At 43.0% G+C, this 24,180-nt stretch overlaps 1 protein-coding gene across 1 annotated transcript in view; it reads left to right on the top strand.

Moving 5' to 3' along the window:
* The window catches only part of Hsf2bp (heat shock transcription factor 2 binding protein), an 82,242-nt gene extending 65,754 nt beyond the window's left edge, over positions 1-16,488 (top strand). Inside the window, exon 10 of the mRNA XM_075978732.1 lies at positions 15,713-16,488. Coding sequence (XP_075834847.1) covers positions 15,713-15,921 — 209 coding nt within the window. The 3' untranslated portion in view covers positions 15,922-16,488. The remainder of the gene's footprint in view (positions 1-15,712) is intronic.
* The last annotated feature ends 7,692 nt before the right edge of the window (positions 16,489-24,180 follow it).

The following is a 24,180-nucleotide window of genomic DNA, read 5'->3' as shown; positions in this document are numbered from 1 at the left end:
GATGCTCTGCCCAAGCACACCAAGCGCGCAACCATGGGCTAGACTTTCCAAAACTGCAAGTCAAAAGCAATCTTTCTTCAGTTTGTTTCTGCTAGATACTTTGTCACAGAGAGAAGTCATATAAGCTTTAGGGAATGAAGACTGATTGACTGGTGAGTGAGTAAAGTGATAGGATATTTGATACATTCTCAGAGTTTCCATCTCTGTTTAAATCCATCTACTTTCATTTTGTTATGTTTTGTTTCTTGAGACAGGGTTTCTCTGGTGTAACAGTCCTGGCTGTCCTGGAACTCACTCTATAGGCCAGGCTGACCTCAAACTCAGAGATCTGCCTGCCTCTACCACCCAAGTGCTGGGATTAAAAGTGTGGACCACCACACCTGGCTCTCAACTTTTTCCAAGGTCTGAATTGTGTCCTACAAAGTTTATAAGCTGAAGCCCTGATTGGAGAAGGTCACACGTACTTGGAGTCAGGGTCTTTCAGAGGTAATTAAGTTAATTAGTTCACTATGATAGTCCTCTGTCCAGTCTGACTGCGGTCCCCATAAGAGAACAGACACAAAACAGAGGGCTTGCCTGCCTTATGAGGACACAGGGAAAAGATGCTGACTGCATACTAAGGAGAGGCCTAAGGAGGAGCCAGCTGCTGGCACCAGACACTCTGACTTCAGCCTCCAGGACTGTGATGAACAACTTTCTTTTGTTTATACTCTTCTCTGTGGTGTTGCTGTGGCAGCTGGAGCTGCCCTGAGCATATTAGTCATCTGTGTATATTCCCTGTGTTGTGTCTGCATCTGTATCTGATGCTCAGTCACTCCTCACACCTCTTCTTTTCAAAGATTTATGTTATTTGTTATAATTTGTTTTATTTTATCTTATGGGATTTTGCCTATATGGATGTCTGTGCACCCCCTGCACACAGAAAAGGGCATCTGATTCTCTGGAACTGAAACTGTATGTGGTTGTGAGCTGCCATGTGGTTGATGGGAACTGGACCCAGGTCCTCTGCAAGAGCAGTGAGTGCTCTTAATGGTTGAGCACCTTCTTTTTCTTCTTATTATGCCATGTAAAGTTTTAGTTAAAATCTGGTTAATAATCAACAGGGCAATGCTCCTGAATACTGACATTTATTTGAGACCAGCTGAGGACTGCAATGGGAACAGGTGTGTCCTAATAAACTATGGCATGATAAAGGGCTGAGGCAAGGGAAGTTTTCAAAAATAAAGTGAAGATTGCATAAGATCTTGTGAAACAATACTCCTTGGCTACAAGGATCAATACAGTGACTACAGTCCAAGGTGGCAGGCTGTCCTTGGAGAAGTACCTTCTGGGCAAGGCTACAGTGGCCTCAGTGCAAAACTGGTCCCAGCAGTGTGTTGTGAATGGCTCTTGCCATTAGGCATGCCATCGTGAGACCCCCCCTCAATTGTGAGGCCACCTTCATACCATCCAAGCATTAATGATTAATCTGGTTTGAGCTTGACAGCTCAATACAGTACTGTTTTGATTTTGACAGCTTTTGTAGGGAGCATGTTTTATTGTGTAACAGGAACTGAGGGAAATAGGCCTTTACATTGAGATTTTCTATTAATCTAGCTGGGATTTAGGCTGGGCCTGATGTTGGTGCTCTTGTTTCTTCTTCCATTGCCTTTCTGGTTTCCTGAGACTTCTCCCTGAAATGGGATCTGTAACTGGCAGTTCTCTTGGCTATAGACCCCATATTACTGTAACTTGTAGTTGCTATTGGTGTGAAGTATAGTGTGGGAGAGGAACAGAAATGTTGTCAAAAGACAAAATCTCAGTCATAGTGGCGTGTGCCTCTGGGCTGTGGCTGTCATCAGTATTTCAGGGTTTTCTTCAGGTTGACCAGGTCCTGGAATCTTCTCCTGAGGACCAGCTTTGCTATGTAGAGTATCCAGGGCATGGTGCAAGATAGGGGGCCTTCCTTTCCCTGTCACAGCTGCCAGATCACCACGAGAATCTGGTGAGATTCCTATGCAACCCAGTCCCCATGGCTCTAGCTGTTTCTTTTCCAGGGAAGTAGATCTCAGTGACTCCAGATTTCACAGTGATGGTTAGGTTGGACTCCAGTCCTCTGATGGACCAAAAAGTCACTCAGCTGAACTGTGGAAGAAGGGCATTTGAAATAGGGAAAGGTATACTGGGTGAAAGGACAGAGGCTTACTGGGGAAAACAAAGGCAAGCCAGTGTTCCTAGTGTTTAGAAAGGACACCACACAACGTGAGGGGAACTGTGAGGAAGTAGTCGAGCTGATTGGGTAAGGCTTCTTCTGCCATACATAGGGCTGTGCTTTTATCTCCAGTGCGAAGCAGAGAGGAGTCCTTTGAGTTCCATTTAGAAAGTGTCATTCTTGCCACAGGAAGATGCAGGAGCTGAGTGCTAGCTGAGGAGGCCTTTGTAGCTCAGTGGGCAAGGGAGCCCTCTCTGGGGTGTGGTCCTTGTGGGCTTTAGGGTGTGCTGGGAGGAAAAGCAGGCGAGATTTCTGATGAATAAGAGAGTCAGTACCCACATCTCTCTCTGTGGGTGTCTGGGGAGGAGCATGGAGAACTGTGAATTGGAATTTGATATTGTGCAAGCAGATATGGTATCAGGTTCCCAAGGTGAGCTTTCTAGAAGGTTTGTCAATAGGAAACCCAGAATTCAGAGAGAGAGGAGTGTTAGAGAAACAAAGTTGAGCATCACTGGAAAGCATGTGGGATTTGAAGACTTGCCATGGGTGAGGTGGTCACCTAAGGAGAAAAGGGAAGAGAAGGACACCGGGACAGAGGCAAGCGCATGGAAGAGGACCAGTGAGGAGGACATGCTGCAGAAGCCATGGAACAGGTCTTCCCGATCATCTTCCAGGGATGGGAGGTGGGGGTTAGCTGTATCAGAGAACTAAGTAAGAACTGAGCAATAACAGTGTGGAGATCAGTGGTGACCTTGAGAGGTACTATGTGAGGGAGAGAAGAGACAGCAGTGTGACTGGCAGTTAAAGGGGCAGTGTGAGGCAGAGCAGGAATGTGGCAACAGCAGCCAATCCCTAGAGTATTCTAGAAAGAAGCAGAAGGCAGGCAGGATCTGGACATGAATTGGGGCTCTGGAGGATGGCTTCTCACCTTTTCCCTGTTTTCTCAAAGTTTGGAAGCACAAGGCTCAGGCTGCTGCTGGACCAGACTCTTGATGGGTGTCCATGGTGTCTTGGAAGTGGCCAGTGATCCCAGAGGAGGATGACTGTACAGGTGTGCTCTGAGAGCTTGGCTGTTGTCTGGAAGTCCTGGTGGGAACAAGTGTGGTTGCAGTTCAAACACATGACCTTGTCTCAGGTGAAGGAGAAGGCCTGCTGGATTCCTTCAAGATAGTTTTAAGTATTAAATACATTGAATGGTTGAAAAAAATCATAAACTATTACTAATGTGTGGACAGAGATTTTTTTGGTGATTGTGAAGAATTTTTATTATACATTCATTGCATATTCTCAATTAAGTTAATTTACTTGTGATTTGGAATATGAAATCTAATATATAGAATATGTGCATAGAAATAGGATTCTCATTAAATTAATTCATATTTTATTTAAATGCTTTGTGCAGATTCATTTATTATTTCCATATTAGAGTCCTGCTGGTCCTTCTCATATGCCCTGTGCATACTGCTGCTTGCCTCTTACTGGACACTGGGGCTAGGATTCTCAGGCTTTCCCCGTGACAGCTTCCTGAGAAACTTCTTAACATTGCTTGTTGACTTCTAGTAAAAAAGGAAGACAGTCATCTGTCATCCCACCATCTCAGAACAGTCATAGCTTGAGTCAGATTAACATTCATCTTTTGCATTATTATGGTTGCAGTTATTCAGACCTGAGTCTTACATTATTTCCTTATCTTCCAGGTTCTTATATTGGCTAATAATTTTTTCATTTTATATAATTTTCTTTATTATTATTATTTGGTTTTAAATTCTATTAAACTTTTTAAATGATTTATTGTTATTTTTTAATATCCAGACCTCAGTTTCCCCTCCCTTCTCTCCTCCCAGCCACTCTACTGCACCTCCCCTCTTTCCACCTCCATCCACTCCTCTTCCATTTCTATTCAGAGAAGGGCAGGCCTCCCATGGATATCAACCAAACATGGCATACCAAGTTGCAGTAAAACTAGGCACCTCCCTTCATATTAAGGCTGGACAAGGCAACCCAGTAGGAAGAAAGGGTCTAAAGAGCAGGTAGCAGAGTCAGAAACAGCTTAGGAGTCCCTCAAGAAGACCAAGCTACACAGCTGTCATACATGTATAGGGCCTGGATCAATTCCATGGAGGCTCCCTGGTTGTCGGTTCAGTCTCTGTGAGCTCCAATGAACTAGGTTAGTTGATTCTGTGGGTTTTCTTGTGTCTTTGACTCCTACAATCCTTCCTCCCCATCTTTTGCATCTTTTCCTAAGTTCCTCCTAATGTTTATCTGTGGGTCTCTACATCTGTTTGCATCAGTTGCTGGATGAAGCTTCTCTAATGACAATTGGACTAGGCTCCAATCTATGAGTATAGCAGAATATCATTAGGCATCATTACATTGCCTTTTTTTTGCCAGTCATGTTTGGTTCTCTCCTAGGTCTCTAGGCTATCCTGCCTCTGGGTCCTGGTGTGCCAGGCAGTGTCAGGGATGGGATCCCTCCTATGGAATGGTCTCAGGCTGGACCAGTCATTGGTTGGCCACTCCCACGATTTCTGTGCCACCTATTTTACCCCAGCACATCTTGTAGTCAGGACAAACTGTAGGTCAAAAGTTATATGTCTGGGTTGGTGACCCAGTCTCTTCACTGGAAATCTTGCCTGATTACGGGAGATGGCCGGTTCAAGCTATATATTACCTGTTGCTAGGCATCTTAGCTGAAGTCATTCTTGTAGATTCCTGGGAGTGTCCATTGCACTAGGTTTCTACCTCACCCTGAAATGGCTTCCTTTTCCAGTTGTCTCTTCCAGTACTCTACCCCTCCATAATCTCCCTCCACCTAGTCCCTTCTGTTCCCATTTCTACCCATCCCCAGTCTACCTTTAAAATCTATTTTTCCTTTCCTGGGAAGATCCAAGTGTCCTCCCTTTGGCTCTCCTTGTTACTTAGCTTCTCTAGGTCTGCAGATTGTAGCATGGTTATCCTTTACTTTATGGCTAATATCCTCTTACAAGTGAGTACATACCACATTTGTCTTTTGGGGCCTGAGTTATCATCCAATTGCCTGTAAATTTCATGATGTCTTATTTGTTTGTTTGTTGGTTTTTGGTTTTTTGAGAGAGGGTTTCTCTATATAACAGCCCTGGCTGTCCTGGAACTCGAACTCTATAGACCAAGCTGGCCTTGAACTCACAGAGATCCTCCTGTCCCTGCCTTCCCGAGTGCTGGGATTGAAGGCATGGGCCACCACAACTGGCAATGATGTCATTTTTTTAAACAGATGAGTAATACTCCATTGTGTAAATGTACCACATTTTCTTTATCCATTCTTTAGTTGAAAGACATCTAGTTTGTTTGCAGTTCCTAGCTGTTACAAGTAAAACTGCTATGAACATGGTACTACTCAGCAGTAAAAAACAAGGACTTCATGAATTTTGCATACAAATGGATGGAAATAGAAAACACTATCCTGAGTGAGGTAAGCCAGACCCAAAAAGAGGAACATGGGATGTACTCACTCATATTTGGTTTCTAGCCATAAACCAAGGACATTGAGCTTATAATTAGTGATCCTAGAGAAGCTAAATAAGGAGAACCCAAAGAAAAACATATAGGCATCCTCCTGAATATTAACCTTCAGCAAGCGATGAAAGGAGACAGAGACAGAGACCTAAATTGGAGCACAGGACTGAAATCTCAAGGTCCAAATCAGGAGCAGAAAGAGAGAGAGCACGAGCATGGAACTCAGGACCGCGAGGGGTGCACCCACACATTGAGACAATGGGGATGTTCTATTGGGAACTCACCAAGGCCAGCTGGCCTGGGTCTGGAAAAGCCTGGGATAAAACCGGACTCTCTGAACATAGCGGACAATGAGGACTACTGAGGACTCAAGAACAATGGCAATGGGTTTCTGATCCTACTGCACGCACTGGCTTTGTGGGAGCCTAGGCAGTTTGGATGCTCAACTTACTAGACCTGGATGGAGGTGGGGGTTCCTTGGACTTCCCACAGGACAGGGAACCCTGATTGCTTTTCGGGCTGGGGGGGGAGACTTAATTGGGGGAGGGGGAGGGAAATGGGAGGCGGTGGCGGGAAAGAGACAGAAATCTTTAATAAATAAATAAATTAAAAAAAAAACTGCTATGAACATGGTTGAACAAATGTCCTTGTGGTATGCTGGACCATCCTTGGGGTATATACCCAAGAGTAGTTATAGCTGAGGTAGATTGTTTCCCAGTTTTTTGAGAAACCACCATTTGATTTCCAAAATGGCTGTACAAGTTTACACTCTCACCAGCTATAAGTTTGAGACCAGCCTGGTCTACAGATCTACTACAGGCTCTGTTAGTCGAGTCACAAGACCTTGACTTCTTTTTAAATTAGCTCAGCTATCCCAGTCTTTTGCCTTTCCAATAAGCTCAAGAACAGCTTATTGATTTTAAAACTTTATTATTTATTTTACGTGTATGGGTTTATGTGTATCTGCATACCATGTGTCTGCCTGGTGCCTGCAGAGGCTAGTAGGGTACATTGGAGTCCCTGGAACTGTAGTTACAGACATTGCCAGCCACCATATGGGTGCTGGGAATTGAACCTAGGTCCTCTGCAAGAGCAACCAGTGTTCTTAACTGCTAAACCATCTCTCTAGCTCTGGTTTGTTGATTTTTACAAAAATGTTTACTGTGACTTTGGTTGGAATCACATTGAGTATGTTGGTAAAGTTGAAGGTCTGACATTGTAAGCCTCTTGAGACTTCTTATCTATAAATGTTACTATGTGTTGGTTGGCTTGGTCCTCAGTGGGTGACACTACCTGGAGATGAAGGAAACTTAGGAGATGGGGCCAAGTTGAAAGAAGTAGGTCACTTCAGGGAGCTTGCTTTTGAAGGAGACTGTGGAACTTTGGCCCCTTCCCTTTCCTCCCTTCATTTCCTGTCCAGAGTCAGGTGAGCTGCTTCTCCTACCATGCACTTTCACTATGAACTGTTACCTCATCATAGGCCCCGAAACAACCAGTCCAAACTGCCAGTGAGCCTCATGTGAGTTTCTGCTGAGCAGAACACTAGTCTCAACATAGGACATGTCTTCATTTCATTGCCTCTGGTCCTTACTTTGGTGTCATGAGGGTTTTATCTTTTGAAGCTTCCAAACATTCTATGCGATGTTTTGCCCAAATTTTATAACCTTTTGTCATCTTTAGTGGTCTTCCTTTAAAAATTTGATTTCCAGTGCTTTTTATTGTCAATATGTGGATAAAATTAATAATCTTTATGTGCTGACTTTGTAATCCTGAAACCTCATAAAACTCAGTTCCAGTGGCTTTTGTATCTTTTGAGATGTTCTATACAGGCAGTCACGTCATGTGGAAATAGATACGGTTTCAGTTCTTCCTTTTCAATCTGCATGTCTCTGTTACAGAGGTTCAAATATCTAATGTGATTTGGATGGACTTTGTAAGGATGGTGTCCTTGCATCTCAGAGAAGCATTTGGTCTAACATTATGTGTGATATTGGCCACCTGGTTTTTGTAGCTCCCCTCAGTATGGTTCAGAATATTTCACTCTGTTCTTGATTTGATGAACATTTTTATAATAAAATAAATATTAAATTTACCAAAGGACTTGTCAGCATCTGGTTGAAAAATAAGTATTCTTTACTCTAAGTTATAAGATATATTGGCATAATTAAATGCTGAGCCCATTTAGCATTCCCAGAATGCTAATACATATTAGTTTATTCCTGGTTCTGATTTGCTAATATTTTGTTCAGGATTTTCACAAAAGATGTGGGTCTGCTATTTACTCATAAATGTCCTTGCTTAAAAAGTTGAGATTTGTTCCTTTTTTTCTTTCTTCTGTAAAAAAAAAAGTGTGTGTGGCAGCAGGGTGGGGGGTTGTGCACCTGAGTGCAGTGTCCACAAAGTCCAAAGGGGTGGGATCTTCTGGAATTGGAGTTACAGATGGTTGTGAGCCAGTTAATGGGTGCTGAGAACCAAACTTGAGTCCTGGAAAAGCATTGAACACTCTTAACTGCTGAGCCAGTCTCTCTAGTTCCATCTATTTTCTAGAAAGCCTATATAGAATTACTATTCTTTAAAAATGTGTGATAGGACTTATAAATGAAGTCATCTGTGTCTGGGTTCTTATTTATTATTTAAACATCTTTAGCTGCAAATTCAATTTTCTTAGTAGATGTAGGATTAATTTAGGTTATTCAATCTAAAGAAAAAAATCAGTGTACTTTGAAAGTTTTTTTCTTATAGACAATTTATTCATTCCTCCAATTTTTAAAATTATGGGCAGAAAATTGTTTATATCCCTTCTGATTCCTTTACTATCTGTAGAATTTGAAGTTAAAGCTATTGCCTTATTCTTGATACTTATTTCTGACTTCTCCCCCTTTCCACTAGTCTGCCTAGAGTTTGACTAGTTTTAGAAATTACTTTTTAAATGACAAGCTTTTGCTTTTACTGATTTTTTTCCTCTTGAATTAATTTTATTTATTTATCTTTTTGTTTTTCATTTGGTGGTCTTTGAGACAAGAAACTCACTGTGTCTCCTAGGCTATCCTAGGAATTAAAGTTCAGTTTTGCCTTAAACTCACAGTGGTACTCTTGCCTTAGCTGTGAAGTTGCGGGCATTGAGCCACCATGCCCAGCATCTTTATTCTCAACTGTATTGATTTCTACATGTAACTGTATTATTTTTACCTTTACATGTTTTGGTTTATTTTTCCCTCCTCAGTTTTAAAGGTTAAAGCAAAGATATCTAGAAATGATTCTATCTTTAATATCTATACTTAGAAGTATGGTGTTTGAAGATTTTTAAAGATGTTTTTATGTTCTTGGTTATAGAACTCTATATATTTCCAGCTTAATCCCTGTGATCACAGTATATACTTCGGAGTCATTAAATTATTTTGAGATTTGCTCTGTGACCCTGAATAGGTGTTTCTACTGGTGCTGCCCCACAGGTCCTAGGGAGGAATCTCTTGTGCTAATTTTGGGTGTAGTGTCATCTAAATGGCAGAGAAAGTAGGATGGTAGCATTGTTTAGAAATTCTATCTCCTGCCATGTGTGATGACCCTCCATCCTAGCTGATCTCCGGGAGTTTGAGGCCAGCCTGGTCTACAAAGTGTGAGTTTCAGGACAGCCAGGGCTTTCTATCTCCTTATTATTTTGTTTCATCTTAAAAACAAACAAACAAACAAACAAACAAACAAACAAACAAAGAAGCCAATGATAGAATAGTGTAAAGTTCCCAGATTTGGTTGTGACTGTTGATTTTCCCTGGGCACTTTGCCCCATGTGCCTTATCACAGGACACTCTGTTGTTAAGTACATACATATTCAAGAGTGTTAAATCTCTGAATGCATTGAACTCATAATTATTCAATACCACTTCATTCTTTTTTGTTTTTGTTTTTCAAGACAGGGTTTCTCTGTAGCTTTGGAGCTTGTCCTGGAACTAGCTCTTGTAGACCAGGCTGGCTCACAGAGATCCACCTGCCTCTGCCTCCCGAGTGCTGGGATTAAAGGTGTGTGCCACCACTGCCCGGTCCTCTCTTCATTCTTGATACTTCTTGTTTTGAAATACTAGATACTGGTGGCCATATCACAGGAACAGCAAATGGCAATTGAAGTTCATGATGTCCGCCCACAGGAGGAAAACTCTGCTCAGTGATCCTCATTAAGCAAGGCTGCCGGGCTGCAGCCCCCCGAAAGTCTTTTGCTTCTGCTGTGCCTTTATGTGTTGCTGCTACAATCTTTCCCTGCTATCTGGCATGGTGTGAGTGATGTGGAGAGAGACCATTTTTAATCTGTGGATTGTCAAGAAGATGATCCATCCCTAAGCTGTACTGTCTAATTGACAATTAAAATGATAGCTTATACAGAGTTTTGATGAATAAAAATATATACAAGGATATGTTTCACAGCTAAGGCCTATGAGTTCCACTTAAGGAGCTGTTTTAGATCAGGGCTCTGGTTAACAATCAAAGCAAACATTTGAATTTCCCCAGGAGCCAGGCTGGTTCTAATTTTCTTAATGCTGAAAAGACTCAGTCACAGATTTCAGTGTGCACCATTAACAGAAACAAAGCTTTAAAATTACTTTAAGTCAGACCAGAGGCTTTGCTAATGGTTTGTAAGATAATCAGTCCCAGAAGATCAATCTTAAAGTTTATAAAGACATATAGCTTAGCTGTCTGATTTGTTGGCCAGGATTGAAAGAGCAAAGCAACCCGATTGCTGCATCATTTACTCTCCTTACTAGGTCTGGTTGATAACCTAGGGCAATGATTAATTCTGCACAGATTTCTGACCTCAATTTTTTGATATGGGTGTGTACCCTGAAGACTGAAAGTTCAGCCAACTCACCGATTTTATAGTAGAGAACTGAGGTCTAGAAACAGAAACAGCTTTTGTTCAGAAACACTTCAGGGAAACAGATTCTAACTGGTCAGGGCTACAGAGAATAATTTGACTCTATAGCCCCATGAAAGGACCAGAAGTTTCTTTTTGTGGTCAAGGGTTACACACAGGGCAGAAAGTACATTTTGATATTTAAAGCGCTATAATGTCACAATGTCTTGGGAGTGCCAACTCGAGCTGAAGCTAAGAGATTTACCATATCTCAGGAATGTTGATTTGAGCCCACATTAGAGGATTTATGACATACCAGTGTCTCCTGTGTCTGAAACTTAGCACTTTCTGGACACTTTGGGGTCTGAGAAAATACAGAATTTACAACTCCTGAATATAAGGTGTTAGTTATAATGTTTATATGGGATATCAGTGCACAGTTTTCTCATTTTCACTAGTTTAGGTTAATGATTCTTAAAATTCCTTATAAGATTACCTGTCAGGATAGATAATAAAGTGACTGATTCTTTATAGTCACGATTCTTTATAGTCACTGCCAATAAAAGAAAAAAATGCTCCTTTCTTGCTCTGTGACAGTTACTCATATGTATTGCATGTGAGTTGTCAGGCTATTCTTTTTCATCTATAATCATTCATTTGAGAAATGGAGTGTACTTCATTTGTGACTCCTGCATTGCCTGAAAAATTTCTGTGAGGTGTGTAAGCTGTGGAGAAAGAGAATGGAGGAGAATAAAAAAAGGAACCATCAAGAGAGTGTGTGAATGTCTTTTTCCCCTAACAAAGTCTCAGCTTTTCAGTTTGTGCCAACGCTGTGGATTTTCCCTTCGAGCCCTATGCAGCCTGGAGGCTGGTCCCCCAGACTGCAGTAACAAATGAAGACTATGATACTAGCAGAAGCACCATACCTTTCTTGTAGCTAGTGTTTGCATGACACAGTTTTGTTATTTAAACATTGTATATTGAATTTTGAGACAGGCTGTCTCATCCTGTGCCCAAGCTGGGCTGGAACTTGTTTCCTGCCTTGGTCTTCTCATAGCTGTTGTTACAGGTGAGACTTCAGTTCTTTTGACTCTTGTGTTCATCTCTAGAAAGCATCTAGAGACTTTGTTCCCTATGCAGAGTGTGCTCTGCCTCTTGTGCTTATGTGATTTCTAAAAACTCTAAAAATTTATCTTTATTACTGTGTATACGTGTGCTTGCTTGTCTGCGTATGTAGTGTCCGTGGAGGCCATAGAGGGCACTAGCTTCATACTGTTTCTTTTAATGTTACTATTAGATAGCTTAACAATTAAGAATACTTACTGCTCTTGCAAAAAGCCTGAGTTCAGTTCCATTACTTATATATCAGGTGACTCATAACAGCCTTTAATTGCTGTTCCAGGGGATCTGACACCTTTTTCTGGCCTATATGGGCACCTACACACACACATGGCACACACATACATATAAGTAAAAATAAAATCTTGAAGGTAACCATTGAAGTACAGAAGGGAGGAACCATGGGTAATTGATGACTTCTGGAGCAGAAATATCAGTGTTCTTCAGATGTAGCCCCTGAGAAGTTACCACTCTCCCCTGGGTAGCCCCACATTGCACATATATTGTTATTTTTGTTTTAAAGATTCAAGGGTGGACTGGGAGAAGGCCAGTCCCAAGGCCAGTCCCACGAGGGGCAACCAGTCCCACTCCCACGAGTGGTACAAGCGGGTGACCTGAGGCCTCAGTGGGTCACCTTGGTGGGTGAAAGACAGACAGATACATCATGCAGAGAGGCAAGTTTATTTAGTGAGTTATGGAGGGGAAAGGAGAAAAGGGAGAGGGAGAGAGGTAAAGAGTGGAGAGAGAATAACGAACAGAAGTTACCTCTTCAGGAAAGAGAAGGAAAGAAAGAGAGCATAGGCTGGAGGAGGCAGGCTATCTGCTTCCCTTGGTGGAAGGGGAGGAGTTAGGAGAGGGCGGGGCTTCTTTCTTAAAGGGACAGGATACCCAGGTGACAGACTAGGCCAGTAGCTCATAACATTCCCATCTCTTTCTTATAATAAAAAGGTGGGAAGTTAGGCACAACAGGTTAAAGGAATTGGGACGGCGGATTCTCAAGACTGCTTCCTGCTTATTTGTGGGCGTTATCTTCCCAGTGGAACCTGAGAAAGCTGTGTGCTGGCCACATCCTGGGGTAGCTGGTTGCTTTACTCCTGTCCAGGGTTTGTTGTATGGAACTGTCCGGTGTCTCTTGGACCTGGCAAGGTGTTGGCAGAACAGAGGACAAAGTTAAGTTTAGGAAGATTAAAAAAAAAAATTCAGGACCAGGGAATTGAGGGGGGTGTATCTGACCTGTTTAAGGTGGATCCTTCAGTTTGGCTCCCTGGAACTCACAAGAATTCTTTGGGTTTATGAAAACATAAGTTTTAGACATATGCGTTGTATAAACAGTAGCATATTTATGTCAGAATGACTGTGACAAATGTTTTTGCACAATGAAAAGTATTTTTAATACTATGAAAGGGAGCATAAGAGAGAGATTTGATAACTTGCATTTGTCCTCACACCTTTATAACTTGTAGTACACGCCTTAATAACTTGTATTTGTGTTTTACTGAAATTTATTTGGTGAGGTTGTCCTTTTAAGCCAACAAAACCTCTCAGCTGTCAAACTTCATCAGTGATCTTTGAGAAGGAAAAAATTTTATTTACATTATTGATTAGAAAACAGCAGAGAACTTATGGCTACCTGGATCCCCTCCTTAGGGTCCTCCATGGACGTTGAGGGTTATATTTGCCTTTTGAAGTTTAGTTCAGGGTCTGCCCGGTTTTAGATGATCTTGTGGGTTAGAAAGCTATAGGAAGACAAGCCTACCTTTACCTGAGCAGCTAGGCTTTCAATTCCAGTGATTCTGTCCAAGTCTGGAGATCTTTAGTTTAGATGAAAGACAGTTTTGCCCAGTGTTCTGCCTTCTTTGTCTGCTTTGGAGGAAACAGAGTCTGCGAGGTAAGTCACCTGTTAATGGCAAGTTTAGGAAGATAAAAAACAAATTTCAGGACCAGGGAATTGAGAGGGATGTATCTGACCTGTTTAAGGTGGATCCTTCAGTTTGGCTCCCTGGAACTCACAAGAATTCTTTGGGTTTGTGAAAATGTAAGTTCCTCAGGCGGGAACCGGTGGAGGCCCTTGCTTATCTAAATGCCTGACCTTGGGAAAAGGACTTGTGGGAAGCAGATACTGACTCTTAAGGTTTCTTAGTCTTACTAGGTGGACCTGTTCTCCCCAGAATGCCCCCAAAAGGGACTTCTTACCCTTTTCCCGTGACACCTTATCCTTCTGATCATTCAGTACTGATTAACAGAACTCTTACCTTTAACAACCTCAGGCTTTGCATCAGAATCATAGTCATTTCATCCTTGTGTCTAGTCAATCACTGACATTCCTGCTAACATTCCTGTTCTTGGTGTAATTAGGAAGAATTACATAGTAAAATTTCTGGTTCTGTGGTGTCAGGGATTTTTTCCCCCAAAGAAGGGAGGCTACCATTATACACACTTTTATCCTCTACCAAAAGCCCACCCCCACAAAATTTCCCAGAGGGAAATACTGAGAATCATTAGAAATGAAAATAAAAAGGTACTGGAGAAGTGTGGTCTGCAGTGTTAAAATGCTAGAATGTTGTCAAACAGCAATGGTCACCATGTCCCTTCCTCTTGACCCACAGGCCCTCTTCTACTGCATACTCAATAAAATAAACAAATACGTGAACAGATGAATGAAAGAAGAATTTTAAAAAAAGGAAAGAAAGAAAGGTCCTTTGGAAGGCTTGTACTGATAAGAAAGAGGTGCTGATTGTAAGCTCCTTATACAGTCCTCAGCCCACAGGGTATCCACCAGAGAGAAACTGTTAGAATTTATCCTGGTTAAAGATTATTTTGATTTGGGCTATTGTTTTGGTGTATTTTTCAGAGGTGGTTCTACCATAAACAGGGCTACCAGGTTCTGTAACTCCTGTGCAACATTCAGATGGAAAGCAAAGGAATACAGTGTGGTGCTTGTAGCCTTGTGTGTGGTTGTTTGAATGAGAATGACCCCCACAGGCTCCCACATTGGATTCATTCCCAGGTGGTGGACTGGTGATGGAGGAGGGTCATCTGTCTATCTGTTGCTTTCATTGGTTAATTAATAAAGAAACTGCTTGGCCTGATAGGTCAGAACATAGGTGGGTGGAGTAGACAGAACAGAATGCTGGGAAGAAGGGAAGTGAACCAGATGCAATGGAGCTAGCCGCCAGGTCAGACAGGCTGAATCTTTTCCAGTAAGCCACCACCTCGTGGTGCTACACAGATTATTAGAAATGGGTTAATCAAGATATGAGAGTTAGCCAATAAGAGGCTACAGATAACGGGCCAGGCAGTATTTAAAAGAATACAGTTTCCGTGTAATTATTTCGGGTGTAAAGCTAGCCCGGTGGCAGGACGCAGCCTGCCGCTCCTACTACAGACTGGGAAGGATCAGCAGGTGTGTCCTCTTGGAGGAGCCTCTCATTGGTCTAAAGCCCATTCCTTGTGAATAGGATGTGAGCTCTCAGCTATTGCAATAGCACTATGCCTGTCTGCCTGCCGAGCTTCCTCCCGTGATGGTCCTGGAATAACCTCTGAAACTGTAAGCAAGTTAAATGCTTTCTTTTATAAGTAGTCTTGGTCATGGTGTCTCTTCACAACAATAGAATAGTAACAAAGATACTGTGATATTGTCCATCTCAAAGACCCTGTGTATGAGTGTTTGTCTGCATATATGTATGTGCACCAGATATGTGACTGGTACCTGTGGAGGTCAGAGGAAAGTATTGGATCCCCTGGAATTGGAGTTATGGATGGTTTGAAACAACCATGTGGGTTCTGGGAATTGAAACCAGGTCCTCTGAAAAATAAAGTGCTCTTAACTGCTGAGCAATCTCTCTATGCTTTAGTGTTTTAAATGATATAGTCATGACATTTGAAGATGGCTGCTTATTAAAGGCTGTGATTATGTTCAGTCATGAACATAGAAAGCTAGGCTTTCTGTTTCTGGACTAGCCCACAGCTTCCTCAACTGTCAGACCTGTCATTCAGAAAGACCCCCTTCAGGTTGACTTTCTGAAGAGGCTTTGATTTTAACCAGCAGCATCTCCTCTCCCCAGATCCAGATGCAGAAGTGTGCCTTCATGCCTTGCGACTTATCCAATCTGTGGTTCTAGAACCAGAGGTCTTCTCCAAGTTGGCTCTGGAACTCCGAAGCTCCTTACCCCTACAGCGCATCCTGGCCATGTCCAAGAGCCGCAACTCCCACTTGCAGACTGCTGCCCAGGAGCTCCTGGAAGACCTCCGTGCCCTGGACTGCAATGTTTAAATGCACTTGACCAACAGGGGCTTGGTGAAAATGCCAGTGGCCCTTTCCCTCTCCAGGCCCTTTACCGTTGTGTTCACAACTAGATGGCACTGTGTGTCATGTGTTAGCCATTGAAGGCCTTGACTGACTTGAGATGGACATGATGGGTAAGATAAGCATCGTGCATTTCCATCCTGAGAGGTCACACTTGTTAGATACTTGGTTATGATTAATCTTGCCAGAGCAATAACCAAAAAAGGTTGTATTCTCCAGTAAGAAGTCCTCTCTGGACACCTGGAAACTCTTCCAGAGCTTTCTCAGAGTAGCTTCTTGCTGTCCTAGAGGCTGCCCACACCAATAGGGTCACTGTAAAGATGGGACCAAGTAATCAGTGTTTCCCAGAAGCATTTCAGTAATAGTTCATCCTCTTTTTCTAGTACCCATAACCCCTACTACACAGGCTTACTTTGTAACCTTTTGATGAACCTCTTACTTCACATGACACTGGACACTTGAACTCTGTTTTGGTGCTTCTTTTATTTTTGAATAAAGTTGAGTCAATATTAGCTATTACATTGTAAAATACAATCTTGCAGTTAGGAAGTTGGTGTCCTTTGTATATTAACAATGTCATTTGTATAGCAAAACACACTTTCCTTACTTTGTTCTGGCCCTTTGTGAACTTAAAACAAGTATAGGAAAATTACCTCAAGATAAGAAAGACAAAAAGTAAATTACATTAAGCCATCTACCTGCCTCTGCACTCCTGTGGTGTGTGTGTGTGTCCGTGTATCTGTGCAACCATCACACTAGCTTAAGTTCTGAGACACTGGCAGAGGACATAAGAAAACATGCTGTACCTGTCACAGACAGAGAAGTGTGTGAGAGAATTCCATTTAAGTCAGCATACATCATTCTTTCTCTGGGTTGCTTCCTTGAAGGCAGGGCAAGTTACTGCAGGACATTGAGCTTGGCCCCTGTAAGGGAAGATGTGAATCTCTGTGTCCCCATGCAGTGGCAGCCTCAGCACACATGTTGAGCTGTTTCTCTGTGTGTGGTGTTGTAGAATGATTTCATTGTCTTTTAAAAGAATATGTTCTTTATGTTGAACAAAGAACTCAGAGAAAGGTATGGCTACTTGGATCTCACAAGGCAGCCTTTTGTGGAACACTAACTCAGCAGAGCCAGGGAGATACAAAGCAGCTTAAGATTCATGGAGGGAGATGTGGGTCTTTCTGTGCTTGGTGGCTCTGTAGGTCCGGTTCCAATTAAAAATGAATGAGTACAGCATGGTGGCCATGCCCTTAATTCCAGAACTCAGAAGGCAGAGGCAGGCTGATCTCTGTGAGTTAGAGGTCAGCCTGGTCTACAGAGTGAGTTCCAGGACAGGCTCCCAAGCTACACAGAGAAAACCTGTCTGGAAAAAACAAACAATAACAAAAACAAAGCCAAAAAGTAAAAAATAAGTACACACCTCAGAATGGCATTCCCTTCTTTCTGCTTGCTATTCATCCTAGCAGGAGGAAGCTGTTGTGATTGACTTATGCTTCTTTCGCGATTGCTGAGATTGCTCTACCAAAAAAAGTCTAGCTTTCTGTAGATAAGAAGAAACTGCCAGCCCTATGAATACCATGTGGGTTGGTAGTTATTAGATGGTCATGAGGGTAAGGACTTGATCATTTCTACTCTTCTGAGGTAGGTTCTAGGCAAATGTTCCAGGCAGATTCTCCTAGAATTGCTGTGACATGTTTCCTTTGTGAGTACCATAGGGTGTGCCAAAGGGCCCAGGCAATCGTCCCTGCCCTCCACTACAAGGCCAGCAGGAAAGCATGGCTTCCTTGATTTTTTTTTTCTGTATCTAGTAAATTGTAGAAAACCCACTTAACTACAAAATAAAAAATATACATTGAAGCATATACGTTGCAGGGACTAAACCCTTGTGCATTTAAAATGCAGAGATCTTCTTCCTTGGCACCATCAGCTTTTATGAGGAGGTGAGAAACCTGGCAGAGTAATCCAGGCTGTACCGACTCCTGCCCACTGAACCTCTCTGGCTCTGTTCTTAGCACCAGCCTAGGCATCTGCTCCGTCAGGTCTGATTGATCCTGGGTAATGCACAGAGCCATGTGAAGTCTCTGGGGATGGCTTTAGAGACCTGTCTCTTCTCTTCATGGGACAGACTGAAATCGGCCTGGTGTGAGAGCGTTCTAGTGACAGAGATATGCAGCTCATGTACCGGAAGCTAAAGCATAGAATAACAAGTTTGTGGCCAGAAGAAAAGAATCATGCCAAGGCTCCAAGTCAGTCCATGGCCAAGGAGCAATGTGAAAAAGGTTATAGATTGCCTGCTACACCTGTTCTTCCAGGCCTGCTGAGTGCTGCTGTGACATTATACAGAATGGGAAGGATTGGCAAGTATCTTAAGGAGTCATTGTTTTATATCTTCCCATGGCGTAGCTGCTTCAAGTGTCCCAGAAGGGTTTATTTGACCCATGATGATCCCAAGTAAGATCCTAGGGTATCATGGAATGTAGTGTCAGACTCAGCATCCTACCAAGACAGCTCTAAAGATGGTGGGGATCCACTGAATGGTCCTTAGATACTTTTCTCAGTTCAAGCTGGGGGAGTGGGGTGGGCAAAAAACAGTTGGGATAGCCAGCCCCACAAATGTCGCAACTGTCCCATCTCTGAGACTCGGCTGGTTCTGTTCCAAACATGTTCACTTTTGGATTTATTTGGGGATTTAGGATAAGAAGTTAGAGTGTGCTATACATTAAAAACTGTCTTTGTGGTTTTTTACAAAGTTTTCAAAGCCACAAAATAAATTTAACATAAAATCTTACCATTGTAAGTATAGAATTCAGCAGTATATCCATCACCACCCTCTGTTTCCACGACTTTGTTCTTAACTTAGGTTGAAAGATCCAGTAACTAACTCCCACTCCCCAAGCCTCTCTCTCCTAGCCTTTGGTGTTCCTGTTCTGTTGTTGTGTCTGTGGGTTTAGCTGAAACATTTGTCCCATTTGGTCTGGCTTATTTCCTCTGCATAACGTCAGGGTTCGTGTTTGTCTAGCATTTGTCAGAACCTCACTCTTGTAATGGTGATACAGCCATGTTTATGTGACCGCAATGTATGTGTACAAAGGTCTGCTTGAGTTTCTGCTTTTGATTCTTTGGGCGTATTCTTTTTCATTCATTCACTCACGCATTCATTCATTCATTCATTTATTTATTGTGTTTTGGGGTAGGGTTTCTCTGTGTAGCCTTGGTAGTCCTGGAACTCGCTCTGTAGACCAGTCTGACCTAAAACTCACAGAGATCCGCCTGCCTCTACCTCCGGAGTGCTGGGATTAAAGGCCTGTGCCACCACTGCCCAACTCTTTGGGTGTATTTTCAGTAGTGAAATTGTTGGACCATGTGGTAACACTGTGTTTAATTGTTTTTGCTTGCATATGTATATGTAGTCACATATGCATGTATATGTGTGTTCAGGTGCATGTGTGAATTTAGAGGTCTAAAGTTGATGTCGGATGTTTCCCTTAGTCTTTACTACATATGAGGTGATGTATGTATGTATGTATATATACCAAACCTGGATTTCCTGATTCCAGCTAGTCTAGCTAGCCAGCTTGCCATGGGGATCCCCTGACTTTCCTTGCTGAGTGATAAGGATTACAGTAGCTGCCACACCACCTGACTTTTTTTATGGGTTATAAAGATCCAGGTTTTCGTCCTCACATTTTCATGGCAAATTTTTATCCCCGGAGCCATCTTCTCAGTCCATTCCATGGTCAACTTTTTGATGAATTGCCAAACTGTTGTCCACAGAGCAACTACACCAATCTCTGTTCTCACCAGCTGCAATGCAGGGAGTCCTCATCTACCCCCTCTTTGCCAACACCTTCCCTTTTCTGTCTTACTGAGAGACCATTGATGATAGATAGTAGCTGTGAGCCTGGTCCCACGGTGACCACATTTGTTTTCATCTCTGATGGCGAGTGCTGCCTCTAGTGGCCATTGACGTGGCTGCTGGGGAGAGGGGTCTGTTGAGGTCCATGAGATGGTTTGGGGGCTTTTTTGTTGCAGAGCTGAAGAAGTTTTTGTGTTTAGGATCCCTCATCAGACTCAGAATTGCAAGTGCTCACCGTCACTTTGTGGGGCGTCTTCACTGTTTGTGGTGTCCTCTGACACGGAGGAGTTGCTCATTTTGATTGCACGCAGCTTTCATTTCTTTCCTTGCTTTACATTCAGTGTCATAACTAAGAAATCAGCAAGTCTGCACTCATGAAGGCAGCCTCTGCTTTCATTTGACACCTGTGGTTTTCTCTATTTGGTTTAGATCTTTCATACACTTTGGGTTTTGGGGTTTTTTGTTTTTGTTTTTGTTTTTGTTTTTTTTTGAGATGAGGGTCTCACTGTGTTGTCAAGTGTTGCTTTTGCTTAGACTTAAGCAGTCTTCCTGCCTCAACCTCTTGAGTAGCTGAGGAACCTGTCACCACTTCCAGCTCATGCATTTTTACATATAGTACAAGGCAAAGGTCTGGGTGTGTAGATATCCACTTTTCCAAATACCATCTGTTGAAATTTATGATTGTCATTTTAACATGTCATCACAAATGTCATTTTCAGAACTTAGAAAGTGATGTATGTTTTTTTTAATTCGGCTTCATGAGTAGCTCTTGTTGTAAGGATTATGCCCAGAGGGGCTCCCTGACTTGTCTTGTTCTCCACAAAGATGAGTCTAAAGTTCCTAGAACACACCTGGCACGTGACTGGCAGTTGAAAATGTGATGCCTACTCACATAGTCTAACGTGGTTTTTTATTGAAGGCATTTTTATAGCTCCATCTTTATGCAGAATATTTCTGTACATGTCCATGAAGAAAATTCCGGGCAGCAGGAAGAGGCAGAAGGCCAGAGAATACTCAACCAGGGCCCACAGGTAGGGCGACTCGAGTGCAGCTGTGGGAATCTTTGTGATTCATGTTGTATGATAGCTGGGTGTTGGAAGGTCGGGCAGGGACAACTCTGTATTGCATTTACATATAAAAGGATGGGATGTTTTGAGCATCAAATGGGCACAGTATCTGTTTTTAATCATGCTGCCCTTTCCTACCCTTATACATGATCAGAAACCATGAAGTCAAGATGAGCAGTGGGCTGGTATCTGCAAATACCTCCCCAGGATAAAATACTCTTCCTCCTTGGTTCTCAGGGAGCCAAGAGCCCTGATGAATGAAGCTGGACTAGGCAATGAGGGCAGCCTCCAAGAGGTGCAGCGTGGATGCAAAGGCTTGAGCCAGCCTGGGTATGGTGGCTCTTCTTTTCAAGGTGAATCACAGCCACAAGAAGCAGGCATCACAAATAAACGCCACATGCTCCTGTGCAGCCAAGTGTGTGGGCTCCTCTCATATGATGTATTGTATCCCCACTGCTTTATGCATTGTGCTCAGGACATTTCCTCTTCCTGTCCTCCCTGCAGACTACATCCAAGGCCCACTCTGTGGATTGCTATTGGATACTGTTTTTGCCTGGCTACACATGTACCGTATAGCATGGATAGCATGGGCCAACACAGAGGCAACATATTCCTTCCAGAGTGGGGACTGTAGCCCTGATACCTGCTCGGGCCTGCCCCTCTAGTTATACTAGCCACCATATCTCCCTGGTGAGCCTCATGACTCTCCTCTCTTTTGCATTATGAATTGTGTCCAGTTTCTGTGTGGGATCCCAAGAATACTAGCCCTCTGGTCATAAAGAAAGAGCCCTTTGCTCTTGCATATAAGAATCACCTTAGTTGACTCTGGAGCACAGTGCAGGGTTAGGCACATCATGTGACATGTTAATGATGTCACTGTTACAGTGAAATTGAAGCTTTCCCTCTCATTGTTAGCCCAGAAGCTTTGTACAGAATGTTGGCTTTCTGTACTTAATTTGCTTTAGTTTCCTGCTCAGCACCATTCTATGAGGTGGCATTGTCAGCCACATTCTACTTAAGGGGACTCCAGAGCCCCAATGGCAGCACTTTAGTTTATATCTGCACTTTTCTGTTTGGCCCTAGGTCACAACTGGTGTCATCTGCCCCTTCCTGGGCCAGTGTCCACATCTAGACCCCTGTAAATTCCAGAACACTATCTGTGGTTCTTGTGGTTAAGAGTTGAGATCCTCAGACAGAAGATCTACAGCCTCTGGCCAGCATTGCTTGCTTTGTTGTTCCCGGCAGGCTATCAACATGAGAGAAGGGAAATAAAAGCTGGACAGCAAGCTCTATCCACTTTAGCTTTCTGCTGTTCAGGCTGGCGCTTGGGCATGTGCAGACTTGTAACAGGCTCCTGTGGCTGCCTGATGTGCCAATCTAGAAAGAATGGAGAGAGACATGGACTTACTAATACTAAACCCAGATTGTTAAAAGATCTACTCAGTACCTGCAGATCATCTTGTAAAATTAATGTTTATTCCCACCCTCTTGCTCACTGATGACTACATCCTGTTTTGCCTTTGTTGGAATAACCAAATATGCCTCTTTCTCAGTGTTTCTTTGCAATTCCATGTAACTGAAATAAATCATTGCCTGGATCAGGACAAATCCAGTCATCCTCTTCCCCCCCCCCTCCCAAACACATGCCTTGACCTAAGCCATAAAGTGCATCAGGCTTGTTGCTCTGGAGATAACAGCTGTTTTACCCTTGGAGTTGCCCCTCTGCCAGCATATTAAACCCAATCCAGGTGATAAGATCTCACCTGAGGGACAGAGAGTGGAGAATTCTACAACTACTATGCTTTTGAGGTTTCTTGCCCTTTTGTTTTACAACCAAATGCTGCTAGAGGAGGAGGAAGAATGGAATGGACTGATGGGCCAGAAGAGAGTGAGGGCATATGGGGCACACACCCCGGAAGCAGCATAGCTGCTTTTTGGACAAGACTGTTTTTAGGGCATAGAGAAACCTCTTCACACAATGCATTGTGCTCAGGACATTTCCTCTTTTTGTTCATCAATGACCTGCCTTCCATCACTTGAGAGAGGGAATGAGCATCCTTGTATATAGAGGAAACACCCCAACTGACAAGAGTAGAGATCATCCCTTCCTGGCTCTCCCAGAGGCCTTCAAGGTCTACAGAAGACACGTTTAAAGCAGCTAAGGAGCTTGTGGCCTTTATTTGTGATGCCTGCTCCATAGAGAACCCTGTCACGTGGCTGTGATTCACCTTGGAAAGAACCACCCGTGCCCAAACTTGCTCAAGCCTTTCCACCCTCGCTGCACCCTCTTAGGAACTGCCCTCACTGCCTTTTCCAGCCGCATTCATCAGGGCCCTGGCTCCCTGGAAACCAAGGAGAAAGAAAGGTCTTTCTGGGGCTGTGTCCTACCTTTAAGATCTCTGTGATTGCTGAGCTATCCTCACCCATCCCCTGACCCTTGTTGAATCTCCCTACAGTCTCTAACCCTGACTCCAAACCGGCCGGCTTTTTTGTCCGGCTTTTTTGTTTTTGTTTTTCCTGAATTAAATGTGAACACAGTTCAGGACTTTGTAGTGTCTCTGACAAATCAGCCAAGCCAGTCACGGATGTCGCATGTGTCTCCATGCCTGTGTTTATGTATGTGTCTGTATACTTAAGTATCTGCATGTAATGTCACATGTGCCTGGAAGTCTTTCTGTATGTGTCTATCTCTATGTGTACATGTGTATGTCTGTGTGCCTGTGTGTGTGTGTGTATATATGTGCCTCCATGTGCATGTGTGCAGATTGAGTAAATGATGTGTCATACATGTTAAACATACTGTGTCTAGCCAGGTTACCCTCTTATATCTATTCAAGCCCACAAAGTTTTCCTCCAGGAATAGAAGAGAAACACACAGAAGAGGGGAGGCATCCTTTGGGGATTTGGTCACCAGCAGGACGCCCACACTCTGGTGATGGTTCCACAGTCATGCACATATGGGCAGCACTAATAGGATTCAGCGGGTCATAAAAAAAGGGGGGGCTATGAATCTGTGAGGGTACATGTTGGAATTCAGGAGGACTTGGAGGGGAATATAAGAGTGAGAAGGTTAATGATACAGATAAATGTATAATGACATTGTATACATATATGAAATTCTCAGAGAATGCATTTAAAAAAGAGTAACAATTTAGAAGAATCAATACCCTCAGAGCTTTTCCCTCAGAGAGAAACCCCAGAGTTGAGAATGTGGCATGTTCTTGTGGTCTTGAGTAAGAATGGGGCCACTGAGCACTCATTTGGTACATGAGGTCTGTCCTCCTTACCTGGGCTGTGAGTGGC

The sequence above is a fragment of the Microtus pennsylvanicus genome, chromosome 7 (assembly GCF_037038515.1).
Source record: "Microtus pennsylvanicus isolate mMicPen1 chromosome 7, mMicPen1.hap1, whole genome shotgun sequence".
NCBI lineage: Eukaryota > Metazoa > Chordata > Mammalia > Rodentia > Cricetidae > Microtus > Microtus pennsylvanicus.
This window is presented reverse-complemented; position numbering and strand designations above follow the sequence as displayed.